The sequence below is a fragment of the Heptranchias perlo genome, chromosome 2 (genome assembly GCF_035084215.1).
Source record: "Heptranchias perlo isolate sHepPer1 chromosome 2, sHepPer1.hap1, whole genome shotgun sequence".
NCBI classification, from domain to species: domain Eukaryota; kingdom Metazoa; phylum Chordata; class Chondrichthyes; order Hexanchiformes; family Hexanchidae; genus Heptranchias; species Heptranchias perlo.
In genome coordinates this window covers 95,637,805-95,655,858 of record NC_090326.1, presented here as the reverse complement: position 1 = coordinate 95,655,858, position 18,054 = coordinate 95,637,805, and the positions used below count along the sequence as shown (strand labels likewise).

Below are 18,054 nucleotides of genomic sequence, written 5' to 3'. Positions count from 1 at the left end.
CCTACCCTGCACAACCCCTCAGACCAACACCTGCCAGATGGGTGGTGTGTGGACACCCTCGGAGGACGAAGAGCATGACCAGCACCAGCAGCCTCGCAGTCCACGCCGTCCGCCTCAGAGACGTGGATCCCCCCAACACGGTGTTGTTGCACGCCCACCTGCACAGCAGGAGGGAGGGCTACCGCAGAGAGAGACGCATCGCAGAGGGCACTACCCTCGCCACAGGGTCCACAGACCGAGGCGCAGCTCCCCGGACCTCTCCGAGCAGCAGTGCACAGGGAGGCGCAGATTCGCTCGACATGTAGTCGTGGAGATCTGCAGCCTCTTTCATGCCGAGCTGCTCCTGGCTGGCCCCAGCACCAACTGCTTCCCTGTCGCTGTCAAAGTCACCACTGCCCTCCACACCTTCTCCTCCGCATCCTTCCAGGGTGCAGCCGGCGACACCGCCGATGTCTCTCAGTCGTCTGCGCGGACGAGCCCTGCAAATACACCTGCACCTACTCTGCAGTAACACGATGGGTGGCATCAGTGGTGGGTCCTCATAGTGATACCCAGGAGCGGGCATTATTGGACACAACGGACAGGATTTGCGGAGACATGGCAGTGGTGGTGTCAATATAATGTGTGATGTTTGTTGCTCTGAAATTCAATATAGGTAACACCCATGACAAACCCTCAGACACCCTTGTGCACCCCCTTCATGCTGACGAGACGTTTGCCTTACGCTGCCTACTGCACATATGTGATGCATGCCCTGTGGCTGCAGCACAGGTGGTGGCAGGTTGAGTGAGGCTGGCCGTGAGGGAGATGCACGGGAGGGTGAGTATGGGATGGAGCAATGAGATTGTATGAGGATTGGGTTGTGTGTTAGTGGCAGGATGAGTACTGGCGAGGTGAGTAGGTGGAGGTAAGATGAGGATGGGGTTTGAGTGGGTATGAAGGGTGATGTGACAGAATAGTGTTGGCGGTGCCGAAGGAGATGTGGGGTGGGGGCAGTGTTGTGGCAGACGGAGTGTAGGGGAAAGACTTCATGTTCTCACTGCGGCTGACCTACTGCGGTCATTGCAGGGCCTCCTGCACTGTATGCAGGTGGGCCATATGTTGGTGGCGCAGGTGACCCCCTCTGCCACCTCGAGCCAGGCCTTCTTGGTGGCAGAGGCAGGCCGCTTCCTCCCGCCCGCCGGGGGGAAGATCTGTGTCCTCCCCTCCTCCTCACCCCATCTGATGATACCTGGGGTGAGGCATCATTAAACTGGGAGCAGCCTTCCCCCTGGGCTGTTCCATGCTGCAATTTGTTCCATTGGTTGCAGCATCTGTCAGTGGAGGACTGCCCCTTTAACTAGAGAGCCTCCAGCTGACAGATAGTTCTGCGCATGCGCAGCCCAACCGACGCGCAGGCCAGCGCCGTGGACCCCGGAGGAGCAGGTAATTGATTCCTATTAGTGGGTTGCCTGCTACGATCGCGTGGGCAACCCACTAATTTCGCCGTCCGCGTTTTCGACGCTCCCGGAGGACCACCCGCTGGGAACCCGCAGGCCTGCTAAATTCGAGCCCAATATCTCTGTACCGAAAGATTGTAACAATATCTAATTGAATGGTCTGGCTGTGCAAGTCACCATTTTGTGATTTAGAAACCATAAACCCAGATAGCATTTTATATGAGCTTTGATGGAATGATAAAATTATAGAGCAGAGCACACAGTGAAACAATTGTAATAGCTTTTAGAGATTTTGATTGCATCTTGCCCTCAGGGGAAAACAAATTCTGCAACCGTTTGACCTGAGAATTTATGACCTAACTCGTTTTTCCAAAGTTGTTAGATTGGACAATGTAGAGCCTGGGAGAAACTGAATCATCACTAACTGTACAGAATATTTCTTTATTCACTAGGGTAAGGGTTAAATGATACTACATCACATAAACTTGACAATGTATAAAATAACATTTGATTCAACGTTTGAATATACTGGGGCTGAGTTTCCTCCCCCTGCCCCAAGGTTAGTCAGATGGTTGTTTCTGTACTGCATCCATCTGGAGGCATACCTGAACGCAGGTGAATTTCTGAATTCAGTTCATTTGCATGGTCCGGCCCTCACCCCAGCATGGAAACACCCCTGGGAATTTCAGGGCACCCATATTGAGGGAAGGGAACTTGGATGATGCTGCAGATGTCTGTTGACTTTTGGGGACTTCTAGCTGCTGTCAAAAAAAATAACTAGATGTCCTTCAGCCCTGTTGCTCCCCCTTGCTGGCCCTGAAGAATAAAATAAAACTTACCTAGTCTAGTAGGAGGCTGTTGGCAGCCCTTTTTCGCACTTCCCATCTGAAGGTGCTGCCTGCAATCTTTAAAGCCCACTTCCATCAGGCGGAAATTCAAGAAAATGACACAGGAGGATTTTTGAAGCCACTCTTGTGTCATTAGTATTCAATTTAAATGCTCAAGTGAGAGCTTCCCTCCCATAATAGGGATGACCCAGAAAATGAGTGTTAAGCGCAAAGGGTACAGAGACTTGGCGTGCCATAATGGTTCTTTGCCCTTTTTTCTCTTTGTTACACTCCAGATGCTGACACGGGCATAATGCAAAATAAAATCAAATATATACACATACACATATACATATCTATATAATTCTTTATATTCCTGATGCCACACAGTATTCCTTGAGCCCAAAAGGGCAGGAAAGTGACCTGTTCTTTGACCTCTGGCAATGCAGCAGCTGGGGGAGTGCCAGGCTGGGCCGAGTTGATTCATCCTCTGATTTTCTGTGCCTCCCTACACACTCGTTCATATCCTACCAATCTATTATGCAACATATTGGTGCACATACACTTTGCACCACCTTAGTAACTTCCCTGGTAAATGGTTTCTTTAATTTATGCCCATTTATTAATATTTATGACAAGATAATAACCTACATACTATGGTAATAAACTATGGGGATGAAATTAGACTTCGGCATTAGCACAAAACAAGCGTTTTGAAGTTGTATTTCGCCCCCCATTTCTATTCCCTTTAAAAGGTTTGTTTTACAATGGATATCTATCCATCTATCAATGTATTTATATTAAATATTTGACATCTGCAGAGACTTCCTGTCAACTTTTTTCCATTGTAAGTTTTTGTATTCATACTTGTAACAGGAACTGCCCATGTAAACTTGTCACACTGTAATTATACCCACCCCCAGTAGAAGCACTGCAGTGCCACTACTGGAATGAGGTTGTAATTGCAGCATGTTTATATAGGTAGTTTCCATTATAAATGTGGCCATAGAAATTTAAATATAGAAATATAAAATAAGGACAGAATGTATGATTTTAAAATGGTGAGTGAATTACATCTGTGCAACCTGGTCCAATTATCCCCCAGCTTCTAACCCTGCTTCACCTGAAGATTACACTTTGACCCAACTCCCCCTGTGCAATGACACATGAAATCAATCAGTAGCATATTAAAAATATAACATCTGTATGCATTTCCTATCAAATTTTCCATTATAAATTCCAATGTCGACTTTTATAACGGAAACTATCTACATAAATTTATTATGCTGTAATTACCAGTGTTGCCACTGTACTGCATCAGTTTTGTGTATCCCATCTCCTCAGCCTGTACTGCAGAGAAACTTCTCTCTTCCAACCAACTCAACTTCTCTGCTTCCCAAATTGCTCTAGATTTAATTATTTAACTATAAATTATAATGTTAAATTAAATCAAAGTATTGTAGAAAAATAAGGACTGAATATATGACTTTAAAATGGGGACTGAATTACATCTGTACATCCTGGTCCAATTATCCTCCGGCTTCTAATCCCACTTTACCTGAAGACTACTCTTGGTCTGGACCTCTGTGTGCTGCCATCAGAGATTAACTAGTTTGTGATAGAAAATGTCACACGACTGCTGGAGGAAGACCTCTTTTGAGATTGATATTAAAACCTACTGTTGAGGTAGAGTGGGAGGGAGCTTTAGTCTGCCCTTGACTTGGGAAGACTCAATGTTGGCACTGGGTCATCAAAGTAGCAAAGGGTTCCATTTAGTCCTGCTGAAATCCCTCAACTCAATACACTAATAATTGACAAAAAACTATAAATTGAAATAGATTTTCCTCTCTTTCCCTTCCTGCTAATGATTTATTTTAATGTTTTAAATAATTTTAATGATGTGATAACTTAGTTTGGCAGAGACAAAGCAGTAGGTTACAGTGGTGGCTGATAACAGTCAGCTGTACACTGTTGCTATGGTTTATTGACAGATACTAAGTAGTTTCAGTACTATTATGCTTAATAAATGATACTTAAAAGTTTATGGGGACACTTTAATAATGCAATTCCCCTTTCATAGATTTATTTTAAAACTCATTAAATACCTCTGATTGTTGCCGGATGTTTATCTTATACCCGCCACTATGTTGGATTTATAGTGAAGAGTGTACTAGAGACAGCCAATGGTAGAAGCAATACAACATGGAAGTTGCCTTCCTTCATTATGGTAAAATGTTGGGACCATTCCAAATCAAGTGTGGTTTGATGTGACCTTTTTCTTTAGTGAATGGGAATTCATTTTAAGCAGACTTAAAAAATATGTTTTGCTCATTTAATATATTCCAGGTTCCACCGGATAAATTAAACACAGTATATGATATTATTCGAGTACCAGATGTTCACACTACAGTTTATGATGTCATTTGCCATTCACCAAAAACATCCTGATGCCTGATCTATCACAACAGGTAGCAATGGCTTTCATTTTGAATTTGCTAATTATGTTATATTGCAGTTCCTTATTTTTAACAATGTATAGCAGAGACTGGATGGCATACTTATTTAGATTCTTGAGAATTCTTTCTGACATCTAAGTTTCCTTTGGGCCACACAACCCAGTTCTTCTGAGTGAAGAAATTGTTCCTCATCTCGGTCCTAAATAGCCGATCCCTTATCTTGAGACCTTAACCTCCAGTTCTTGACTCTCCAGCCAGGAGAAACAACTTCTCAGCATCTACCCTGTCAAGCCATGTAAGAGGTTTATACGTTTCAATGAGATCACCTCTTATTCTTATAAACTCCAGAGAGTATAGGCCCATTCTACTCAATTTCTCCTCATAGGACAATCCTCTCATCCCAGGAATCAATCTAATGAAACTTTGTTGCACCGCCTCTAAGGCAAGTATATCATTCCTTAGGAAAGACCAAAACTGTACACAGTACTCCAGGTGTGGTCTCACCAGAGTCCTATATACTTGCAAGACTTCCTTACTCTTCTACTCCAAATACCTTGCAATAAAGGCGAATAAAACATTTGTCTTCCTAATTGCTTGCTGTACCTATATGTTAACTTTCTGTGATTCATGTACAAGGACATCCAAATCCCTCTGACTACCAACATTTCTTAGTCTCCTACCTTTTCAAAATATTCTGCTTTTCTACTCTTCCCACCAAAGTGGATAATTTCGCATTTGCCCACATTATACTCCATCTGCCACCTTCTCAACGACTCTCTTAACCTGTCTATATCCCTTTGCAGCCTCTTTGTGCCTTCCTCACAGCTTACTTTCCCACCTAGCTTTGTATCATCAGCAAATTTGCATACATTATACTCGGTCCCCTCATCTAATCATTGATATAGATTGTAAATAGCTGAAGCCCAAGCACTGATCCTTGCGGCACCCCACTAGTTACAACTTGCCAACCTGAAAATGACCCGTTTATTCCTACTCTCTGTTTTTTGCCCATTAACCAATCCTCAATCCATGTTAATATATTACCCCCAACCTCATGAGCCCTAATCTTGTGTAATATCCTCTTGTGTGGCACCTTATCGAATGTCTTTTGAAAATCCAAATATACTACATCCACTGGTTCCCCTTTATCTACCCTACTAGTTACACACTCAAAAAACTCCAATAGATTTGTCAAACACGATTTTCCTTTCATAAAACCATGCTGACTCTGCCTAATCATATTACAATTTTCTAAGTGCCCTGTTACTACATCCTTAATAATAGATTCTAGTATTTTCCCTACTGCTGATGCCAGGCTAACTGGCATATAGTTCTGTTTTCTCTCTCCCTCCTTTCTTGAATAGCGGGGTTACATTTGCTACCTTCCGATCACGGGGACCGTTCTAGAATCTAGGGAATTCTAGAGGATCAAAACCAATGCATCCACCATCTCTGCAGCCACCTCTTTTAAAACCCTAGGATGTAGGCCATCAGGTCCAGTGAACTTTTGGCTTTTAGTCCCATTAATTTCTCCGGTACTTGTTCTTTACTAAACTTAATTGCTTGTTCCTCATTCATTAGACCCTTGGTTTGCCATTATGTTTTTGATCTTCTACTGTGAAGACAGATACAAAATATTTGTTTAGCATCTCTGCCATTTCCTTATTCACCATTATAATTTCCCCTGTCTCTGCCTCTAAGGGACCCACGTTTATTTTTGTTAATCTCTTCCTTTTTGCATATTTGTAGAAGCTCTTACAATCTTTTTTTATATTTCTTGCTGGTTTACTCTCATATTCAATTTTCCCCCCTATCAATTTCTTGTCATCCTTTGTTGATTTCTAAAACCCTCCCAATCCTCAGGCTACTACTCTTGTTGGCAACATTGTAAGCCTCTTCTTTTAATCTAACACTATCCTTAACTTCTCTAGTTAGCCACAGTTGGATCATTTTTCCCATAGAGATTTTATTCATCAAGGGAATGTACATTAGTTGGGAATTATGAATTATTTCCTTAAATGTTCATCACTGCTTATCTACCATCATTTCTATCTAATTTCTCAATCTACCTTAGCCAACTTGCCCCTCCCATCTACATAATTGGCTTTGTTTACATTTAAGTTTCGGCCGTAACTACATCACTCTCAAACTCATAATTCTATAATAATATGATCACTCGACCTCAGAGGATCCTTAACTATAAGATTACAAATTAACCCTGTCTCATTACACAATACTAGATCTAAAATAGCCTGTTCCCTAATTGGTTCCTCGACATATTGTTCTAGAAAACTACTTTTGTCAATTTGGTTTGCCCAGCCTATATGATGATTGAAGTCCCCCATGACTGTTGCATTATCCTTGTTGCATGCTCCTCTAATTTCCTGATTTATACTCTGTCCAACACCATAACGACTGTTAGGGGGCCTATAAACTACTCCCACCAATGTTTTCTGTCCCTGGTTATCTCTTAGCTCCACCCATACTGATTCTACATCCTGATTTTCTGAGCTAAGATCCTTTCTCACTACTTCCTTTATCTCATCCTTTATTATCAGGGCTACCCCCACCCCCCACCCCCCCCCCCCCATGCCCCACCCCCTCTCCTTTTCCATTTTGCCTACCTTTTCTAAAAGTCAAGTACCCTGGAATATTTAGTTCCCAGTCTTGGTCACTCTGCAACCACACCTAAGTAATGGCTGCTAGATCAAACCCATTTATCTCTATTTGTGCCATTAATTCATCAATCTTGTTATGAATTCTTTGTGCATTCAGATATAGCACCTTTAATTTTAACTTTTTACTATTCTTCCCTGATGTGACCTTAGTCACTAATGCCCTATTACTTTTGTTAAACTCTCTGCTTGTTTTTAACCCAAATGGCTACTCTGATCTACAGCCTTGACTTTTCTCATAGATTTATAAATTTATCCTTACCTGAACCCTCCCTCCACTCTGATTAGTTTAAAGCCCTATCTACTGCCCTAGTTATTCGATTCGCCAGGACACAGTTGCCAGCCTGGTTTAAGTGGATCCCGTCCCAATGGAACAGTTCCCTCTTTCCCCAGTACTGGTGCCATTGCCCCATGAATTGAAACCCCTGCTTCCCATACCACTCTCTCAGCCATGGGTTTAACCATCTAATCGGTTTGTCCCGATGCCAATTTGCACGTGGCTCAGGTAGTAATGCAGAGATTATTACCTTTGAGGATCTGCTTTTTACTTTGGACCCTAACTCCTCAAACTCCCTCAGCAGAACCTCATTCTTAGTTCTACCTATGTCGTTGGTTCCTACATGGACCATGGCAAATGAATCCTCATCCTCCTGCTTCAAGTTCTTTTCCAGCCATGAAGCGACGTCCTTAACCCTGGCACCAGGCAGGCAACACAACCTTCAGGATTTCCGGCCACGGCTGCAGGGAACAGTATCTATCCTCCTGACTATACTATCCCCTAACACGCCCACATTCCTTTTCACTCCCTCCACTTGAATGGCCTCCTGTACCACGGTGCCGTGGGCAATTTGCCCATCCTCCCTGTAGTCTTTGTTCTTATCCATACAAGTAGCATGTACCTCGTTCCTGTTGGACACGGGCAATAGCTGAGGCTCTTCCTCTACTGCATCTGGGGTTCCCTTACCTGCCTGGCTCGCAGTCACATCCTCCTGTCCCTGACCGCTAACCAAATCTAAACCACTACCTAACCAAAGTGGTGTCACTGCCTCCTGGCTCAAAGTGTCCAGGTAACTCTTCCCCTCCCTGATGCATCGCAGTGTCTGCACCTCGGACTCCAGCTCAACAACTCTGAGCCGAAGATCCTTGGGTTCCAGGCATTTACTGCAGATGTGGTTGCCTGGGATCACACTGCTCTCCACAAACTCCCATATGCTGCAGTTACGACACACCACCTGCCCTGCCATCTCTATCTAATCTTGTTTTATTCATTTGCTTAAAGTTTTTATGTAATTAATTAATTTGGTTTATTTTTAGTTATCTTTTAAATTAATTTATCTGGTTTAAGTTATTAATTTAATAAAGTGTTAGCAGGTTATAGGTTCCTACTTTAAACCACTCCCCTAGCTTAGAGAGCAAACAAATCTATTACTCACCAACCAGATGTCCTTTAATGTTGCTCTTTCCAATTTCTGTCTGTGTTTGAGTTGGTCTCAACTTTATATCCCCGCTCTGCTCTCGGTCGCTGGTCCCACTCCTGTATATCCCCGCTCTGTTTTCGGTCGCTTGTCCCGTTCCTTTAGATCCCCGCTATGTTCTCGGTCGCTGATCCTGTTCCTTTATATCCCCACTCTCCTTTCAGTCGCTGGTCCCGTTCCTTTAGATCCGGGCTCTGTTCTCGGTCGCTGGTCCCGTTCCTTTATATCCCCGCTCTGTTCTCGGCCGTTGGTCCCGCTGCTTTACATCCCTGCTCTGTTCTCGGCCGTTGGTCCCGTTCCTTTACATCCCCGCTCTGTTCTCGGCCGTTGGTCCCGTTCCTTTACATCCCCGCTCTGTTCTCGGCCGTTGATCCCGTTCCTTTACATCCCCGCTCTGTTCTCGGTCGCTGGTCCCGTTCCTTTATATCCCCGCTATGTTCTTGGTCGCTGGTCCTGTTCCTTTATATCCCCGCTCTGTTTTCTGTCGCTGGTCCTGTTCCTTCTGCTCTCGGGTCTCCGCTCCCACTCCTTTTATCCCTAATAACCACTAAAAACACTAACCAATGAACTAAATACTTAGTGACTTATCCTCAGCGCTCTTCCTTGCCTTGTTTTGATTCCTCGTGCGGCTCCCTTTATGCTCTGCTCAGTCTTAGTCTAAAGTTCTGTGGTTTAAATCACTAAGCACCTCCTTCCCCCTTTACATCTAATTCTGACACTCACCTAATTCCCAGCTGAATGTCCTCACTCTCTTAGCACTTCACTCCGTTAGAGGTTCACTCTCTGTCTTTCCCAACCTCTATGCTCAAGCTCAGTGCTTTTGCCAAGATCCTGAACCATATTCAGTTTGTCAGCTGTCAGCGCTACACATGCTGGGTATTGGCAGCTCGCCCAATGGAGAGGACAGGAATTCAGGTCAGAGCTCCTTGAAGTGGCCCTCCATGACCATCTCAAGTGCCTTCATTGGATGATCAGCATCCTTCCACCACCCGTGTTGTAGCCACTGGGATAGCACCTTGTAGGAGCACCAAAGTAAGCAGCAGAGCATCTAAGGCATGCATTAAGGGTTTGTACAAGGATGACATTTGGTTCTGGAATTTGTTTGATGGCATTTTACAATCATCATTTTGCACTGAATACTTGTCGTGCAGTTTCTTTCAATTGGTGTTTGTAGACTCTGCCTTGTGATGTCATAGAAATATCCATGCTGTTACTTAAGTTGAAGGCATTCATCTGGAGACTGGGCTTGATGGTAGGAGTGGCTGTTGGTGTCGGGGGGTGGGGTGGGGTGGGATGGGGAGGGATGATTCGACCAAAGTGTTCATCGTTGATCTGCTGCCGTAAAGCTCTGGCAGCTGGCAGGATTGGTTGCTCTTTCTGCTCCTGCACCTCTGCATCTTCCTCTTAGGAGGCTCTAAGGGCTATCCCCTTTTCAGGGCAAAGTTATGGAGCATGCAGAAAGCTACAGTGAACCTTTAGACTCTCTCAGGGCTGTATTGCAGGATGTTTCCCAACTAATTGAAGCAGCAGAGCCTCTGTTTCAGGATGCCGTTGGTTTGCTCAATCAGAGCTTTGGTGGAGGCCTGGCTCTGATTGTAGTGTTCCTCTATAGTTCCCGTGCCCAGGTTCCTGACAGGTGTCATGAGTTACATGTTCAGGAGATAGCCCTTGTCCTCAAGCAGTCAGCCTGACAATCCATGATCTGGGTGCAAGAGAGGGGGGATTGAAGACTGGTGTAGGTTAAAGGCATCATGGGCAACAGCAAGAAACTGGCCACAGACCTGCATGATGTGATGCCAGGCATCGCACACCAGCTGCACGTTCAGTGGAAGCCCTTCCTGTTCATGATTTGGAGCATACAAGGCCTTGTCGGTAGAGCCAATTATACCCTGCACCTGCTAAACCAGCAAAGCTCAGAGCCCTGTTTTCCTGCTTTGCTGCCACCGTTGGGAAGGACATGAATTAGTTTGCCTTGTTGAAGAATGTGACCTGCTTGATGCAGGAATGGACTGCAAATTAATTGATGTTACTAATGTCACCTGTTGTAGTCTGGAATGACCCTAAGATGTAGAAATACAGGGCCACAGTCATCTTCAGAGCCACAATGAAGTGTGTGACCTGGTGCTGGGCTGCAGTTGGTGCTGCAACAGGTGACATAACTCTGGTGAACAGCCTCTCTGGTGAAGCAGAGCCACCGGACACACTGCTGCTCAGGCAACTGGAGGTAAGATGTTCTGGTCCTGTAAACTGGCATGGGGTAAGGTCTCCTGCACCCTCCCCTCCTTTGCTAACTTCTCCCAGCAGCTGAAGATCTCTCCACTCTTGCTTGCTGCTCTTCCTCCTCTTGGAACTCCAGCCACAATAGCAGCCGGAGAAGCGCACTCATGTTGTCAGAGGAGGTTTGTACAGAAAACACAGGGCAGCTCCAAAAAATAACTTGCATCAATTTTTTGTAGTCAACTACAGCAGTCAATACAGCCAAAAATAGGCATAAAAGCCCTATATAAGTCTAAAACGATTAACAACTAAGGGCTCATGGGGTTGGGGGTAATATATTAGCATGGATAGATATTGGTTAATGGACAGAAAATAGTGAGTAGGAATAATCGGGTCATTTTCAGGTCGGCAGACTGTTACTAATGGGGTGCCGCAAAGATCAGTGCTGGGGCCTCAGCTATTTACAATCTATATTAATGACTTAAATGAAGGGACCGAGTGTTATGTATCCAAGTTTGCTGACGATACAAAGCTAGGTAGGAAAGTATGCTGTGAGGAGGACACAAATAGTCTGCAAAGGGATATAGGCAGGTTAAGTGAGTAGGCAAGAAGGTGGCCAATGGAGTATAATGTGGGGAAACGTAAGGTTATTCACTTTGGTAGGAAGAATAGAAAAACAGAATAATTTTTAAATGGTGAGAAACTATTAAATGTTGGTGTTCAGAGGGATTTGGGTGTCCTTGTACATAAAACACAGAAAGTTAACATGCAGGTACAGCAAGCAATTAGGAAGGCAAATGGTATGTTGGCCTTTATTGCAAGGGGGTTGGAGTATAAGAGTAAGGAAGTCTTGTTGCAATTATACAGGGCTCTGGTGAGACTACACCTGGAGTACCGTGTACAGTTTTGGTCTCCTTATCCAAGGAAGGATATATTTGTCATAGAGGCAGTACAACAAAGGTTGACTAGATTGATTCCTGAGATGAGAGGGTTGTCCTATGAGGAGAGATTGAGTAGAATGGGCCGATACTCTCTGGAGTTTAGAAGAGAGGTGATCTCATTGAAACATATGGGGCCAGAAATTACTCACCTGAGGACGCTGCTCCATTATGGTATCCTCTCCAACTCCTGGTGAATCGATTGTGCAAGTTCGCAAATGCGCACATGTGCAGTAAAACCCTGAAATGGTAAACTTGCTCCCATTGGTTCACCGGTGATTTGACTGTTACTAATTAAAGGGCCACCTACGCTACAATCAAACAAAATCAGGAAACATTCGTAAACTTACCCATCTGCCCAGTTTGAACGAAGATGCTTACCCCACCAAAAGGTACGCTGGAAAATACCAGCCCTACACTACTTTTTAAAAGCGCAGTGACTGTATTGACTGCGAAACAACAAAAAATTATATTTTAAAAATGTGAAATGTCAAATTACTCATTTTAATATTTTTTGATCATTAACATTTAAAAAGAAAATAATTTTTAAAAAACTTTTAACTTCTGTAAGTTTCATTAAATTAAACGATTTGCTTGGCTTTTTATAATAAGGTATGTTAAATTTTTAGTTACAATAACACAGACAAATTCATTTTAAATGAATGAGATTTATTTGCCTGCTTGTGGGCGTGACTTCTCTTCTTGACAGATTCTGTGGGCCTGGCTTCCATTCCCACAGTCTCTCTCGGTACGAGGAAGGTGCACTGATATCACAGCACCGAACTGAGAAAAAATTTTAAATGGAGCAAGTGGACGTCGGAGACCACGATGTAAATATTTTCATAGCCTTTGTCCGCAGGGTCGCCCGTTTAAGATGGAAATGAGGAGGAATTTCTTCTCCCAGAGGGTAGTGAATCTTTGGAATTCTTTACCCCAAAAAGCTGTAGAGGCTGAGTCATTGAATACATTCAAGGCTGAGTTAGACAAATTTTTGATCAGCAAGAGAGTCTAAGGATATGGGGAAAAGGCAGGAAAGAGGAATTGAGGTAAAAATCAGATCAGCCATGATTAAATGGAGGAGCAAACTCGAAGGGCCAAATGGCCTACTCCTGCTCCTATCTCTTATGGTCTTATAGTCTTATGGATGTGCGGACAATCTTGCTACTCCGATCAGAGCAAGTTCCGGCTCATTAGATTCTGAGAGGGCTTGACAGGGTAGATGCAGAGAGGCTGTTTCCCCTGGCTGGAGAGTCTAGAACTAGGGGGCATAGTCTCAGGATAAGGGGTCGGCCATTTAGGACTGAGATGAGGAGAAATTTCTTCACTCAGAGGGTTGTGAACCAGAGGGCTGTGGATGCTTAGTCGTTGAGTATATTCAAGGCTGAGATCGATAGATTTTTGGACTCTAAGGGAATCAGGGATGTGGGAATTGGGCGGGAAAGTGGAGTTGAGGTCGAAGATCAGCCATGATCTTATTGAATGGCGGAGCAGGCTCGAGGGACCATATGGCCCACTCCTGCTCCTATTTCTTATGTTCTTACCTAATTGTGGCTGAGGATCCCTTTAAATAACACTGATATAACTGTTCCCACCCAGGATTTGTGGGCAGATTTTAGAATGGGCGAATGCAGCACTCAGGAAGTTTAGTATGGCAGAACATCTGTATTTCTGAAGTTATGGAAGCTGCTGTTAACTTTCAGTGGGCAAGAGAGGGAACAATGATTACTCAGTGTGCAAGTGCTTTCTAACATGTGTGGCTCTAATCAAAGCTCAGCTTTATGGGCTGGGCCATGAAGGGGAGGATGTTTGCAATTTTGGGGATGTTGATGGGGTCCAGCAGAGCATGATGGGCTGTATGGAGAAATGTATTGGAGCAATTGGAAGATAATGTGATTACATTTACAGGCTGTTTGTCATTTTATTTTGGAATTGTTGAATTTTTTGTTTTTGTTCAATTTTAATTTTAGGTTTATATAATAGGGTAGGTGAGGAACTATCATGGTGATTGTATCTCAGAAAATGTTTCTGTTGCAATGCAGTCAGGTAGGACTTTGTTTTGTTGTAACCTGAATGGGGAGGAATGCATTTGGTGAAATACCATTGGGAGAGTAAGTTGAAATAGGAAAGAAAAGTTCTGTGCAATATTATTGGTGAACAACCGAGGTAAAAGATAACCAATTAGAATGTGAATTATCAATTGTTTTATGTGTCTGTCATGTGAACAGTTTTGTTTTTAGTGGTATCTGGAGGTGGGGAGGGAACTGTCATGGGGCTGCAATGTGATTGGTTGTTTTTTTGAGGGGGAAGATTATAATTGGTGAATAACAAAAGTAGATAATAACCAATTAGAATTTTTTTTAAAAACAGAAACTTAACCAATGAGGAAGATTGAATTTTAACCAATAAAGTTGAAGAAAATTGCCAGACATTTATAGAAGAAAGTTGATGGCGTTCACAGTGGGCACTAGAGTCTCAATGCTCAATGTGGATTCAAAAATTTTTCTTAATAAAGATGTAGAGGACTTGCATTTAAAATTGATTTTCTTGCTGAGGTAGCTGACCCATACTTTGAAATGAAAGTTTTCTGATCATGTTTAATGATAAAAGATTTACAGTGTGACACAATCTTTTACCCTACCAATGAAGTTAGACATCAATCTCAAACAACCTGGCAAAATCACAATTTCCACATGAAAATTCATAGCAGAATAGTATGCGATGGCTCAACTCCAACCTAAAAAGTACAAATCTCTGCCATTTTAAATAAAGCGTACCTTATCCTAACCTATATTTTATTGGATCACAGGACAGGATCTGCATTTACAATATTTTTAACATTCTTGTCAATGTTCTAATGTATTAAAAGGAATGACCACCATTAATCTGAATTATACACTAGCACAGTAGCCTAGTGCTGTAAGTAATATTATTCCTTTCTGTATTGCCAATTTAATGTATATTGGAACCCAAAAATGATTGGATATCACACATTGCACTCTGATCATAGTGTGCTTATGATCAGATCATGCCATTTATACTTTCTAAGTATTCACATGTACAGGCTAAATGTATTCTGTGTATATTGTAAATAAGGCAGGCAAACTGTTGTGAACACATGTATTTCAAAGTACAGTAAACTTGCATTTTCTCTCTTTTACCAGTTGGATGCTGTATTTTGTCACATGCAGGAAGATTGAGACAGTTATGCAATGACTATGTGTTTTGACAGCAAACTGTAATGACAGCCAAGGTCAGACACCTAGAAACAGAACATTTTACAGTCCGGCATTTTGGTGAATCAATAAGAAGCATTTGTTCCCAAGAAAGAAAAAAATGCTGATGCAGTTTGTAAACATTTATTTATCTCCAAAGTCCTATCAATCCATTGTATTTAACTTTAAAGGTTTCAGCAGAAAATGTAATATGTAACTGATTTGGTAAAGTATTGGGCCGGATTTTGCTGTGAGCGGCGATTGAATGGTGCCAGCCGTTTGTTAGACTTGCACTTGCCCATAGACTTTCTGTAAGCTTTTGCCAGCAAGTTCTTGCAAATTAGAGATCCTAACAGCGTGGCACCCTCCACAGGGCATCTGGGACTTGTGTGAACAGGGCAAGCAGCTGTTTATCTCCTTAACTAATCAGATTGAAGTATCTTTAATGAGCAGCACAAAGACTGAACCAGAAAGTGTAAGTTAGAATAATGAATTCAATGTCAAATCAGGTACAGTAAGTGAAATAACGAGAGGGAAAGAAAGGTTGGATTAAGAGATAGAGTTAAAGGAGGCAGAAAGAAAAAGTAAGAAAACATTTTTTATTTCCATTTTTTTTAATGTCCAACAATAATTAAAATCTGAAGGAATGAGACTCCATACTTGTAAAAGTTAATTTTCAGTGCTAGAGAGGTTGTTTGGCAGTAATTAAGACTTCCCACACCATTAAAATGGTACTTACACTGGAAGCCCTAACTTTTTTTGGTGAGTTTAGTCCATATCCATCAGGTGAGTACAGGAACTTCATGGCGTTCAATGAACTGGAGCCAGACAGTGAGATGCCATTTTCGCGCAGCTTTTGGAGGAGCATCGCATCTCAAACAGCAACTTCACGATTTCCGCATTTAACTGTGCAAGCGCAGTCACCGGAAGTTAGTGTCCAATTTGCACATGAATAACAGTGAGCATTGTTAGCCTCACCATTATTTTTACAGCAAAATCCAACCCAATATATTTTGAGTGACTACATGGGATTATTAGAAAATTCCTTTCATTTTTAAGCATTACTCATTGATTTTGTTTACTCTTAAGTTTTCTTTGTCATTCTGTGTAGGCATTGGTTTACATTTTCTATGAGATTTTTAATTGTACAATGATGTGCAGTACACATTTATATAAAAAGAAATTTAAATAAACAGAACTAAATCTGAATCCAGCCCAAATTGGTGGGATGAAAGTCTACCCTCTCTGTTGGCAGTAAGGATCTTAACTTCAATTAGTTTGGGGAGTCTCAATGTTGTTCCTAATTGCCACTATGTCACAGTGCAAAACTGTAGATTATTTAACAATTGTTGGCATTAAATTGATAATCTAACTCGGAGAGGCCATAAAAATAGCTAATATAGTAACTGAAAATATCACTAGTGCTATAGAGATGGCCCTCTGCTATTGAGGGGTAGAGGCATATTGTTAAGAGAATTTTATCCTGCATATAACTATGGTATACTTGACCCCGAAGTGCACAATACTGTCACTGAACACAATAAGTAGATAAGTGTTCCATTCCCCAGCACTGATATCCCTCACTTCAATGAACACAAAAAAAAACAAATTCAAAGTCCCAAATTCTGAATTGACACAGTGTATTTTCTTCCAGACTACCAAAGATATTGCTGTGTAAACCTAATAGTTAATCACAATATATATGTTTTTTGTATCGTTTGGTGTGACATGGGCATTTATCTGAATCAGGGAAGGTGTGTAAAGATATGTACGTGATCCAAAAGAGGATTTGAACTTTAATGCACTAAAGATACACAATTGTTTAAGAAAATTCTTCTATCCTTCTAGAAATTCACATACGACCAAACATCTCTAACACTCTGTCCGATTCTTGTCAGAATTTCATTGTAGTGGCTATAAATGGTTAAATGGTACATGTTTTATTCATTTTAAACTATTTATAATACCAGCTGAAGAAAAGTTATGAAAAGTTGCTTTAACCCCTTTGGGAGCAACAGTCTATCTTTAAGGCTGTCTTAGGGACTCTTACAAAAACACATGGGGGCACTTTTAGTCTCTCTACCACTGTGTTTTTCAACGGGAAATGTTTGTGAAGCAAAAACATCTTGATTAATTCTCTGAAAATTTCTCATTCTGTTTTATAATGTTTAATACTAACAGTTTATATAAAGTCAATTTTGTACATGTTATGTGAAAAATAAGAAGTGCCTATTTGGGAAGCTTAAAATAGTACTTAAGCACTCAAGGGGTAAGACTGAACCGACATAGCATTCTGACTGGTACTTAACGATTAAGCATGTGACTTGTATATGGGGGGTATAATTATACTCAGTACTTATATTATAATATTATCACTGCCAGTTTTAATACTATCTCTACTTAAAAATACATGATATAAAGAATCGATAAACTCCCAGTGGTGGTTTGTGATCATTTTATTAGGAATGAAACTGGCTGAATTTCCATTGAGCAATGAAGTAACAAGCAGGTTAAATTGGCCCAGGAATAGATAAAAAAAATAAATAAGCATCTTTCTGAAGGAAAGGAAGCCGGGATTATTTGTTGGTTGAGGGGGGTGGGATTTCATGGTGGGGGGGAGAGGGGGAGGGACGTACTAAATAAAATGCTCACGGGATTAGTGTTGAGAGCACCTTTGTTTCTTCTTTACATCACAACTAAGATTCAGAAACTCAATTCGAATTGGTCAAGTTTGCAGATGAAAGCAAACTGGGGAGGGGGGAAAGAGGGGAGAGAATCTGAGTCATAGGAAGCAACCAGAGACCTAGAGAAGGAA

General features: G+C 42.1%; 1 protein-coding gene across 1 annotated transcript in view; it reads left to right on the top strand.

Moving 5' to 3' along the window:
- hepacam2 (HEPACAM family member 2) overlaps positions 1-17,807 on the top strand; it is a 100,463-nt gene extending 82,656 nt beyond the window's left edge. The window contains exons 9-10 of the mRNA XM_067998584.1: positions 4,613-4,734; positions 15,189-17,807. Coding sequence (XP_067854685.1) covers positions 4,613-4,714 — 102 coding nt within the window. The 3' untranslated portion in view covers positions 4,715-4,734; positions 15,189-17,807. The remainder of the gene's footprint in view (positions 1-4,612; positions 4,735-15,188) is intronic.
- The last annotated feature ends 247 nt before the right edge of the window (positions 17,808-18,054 follow it).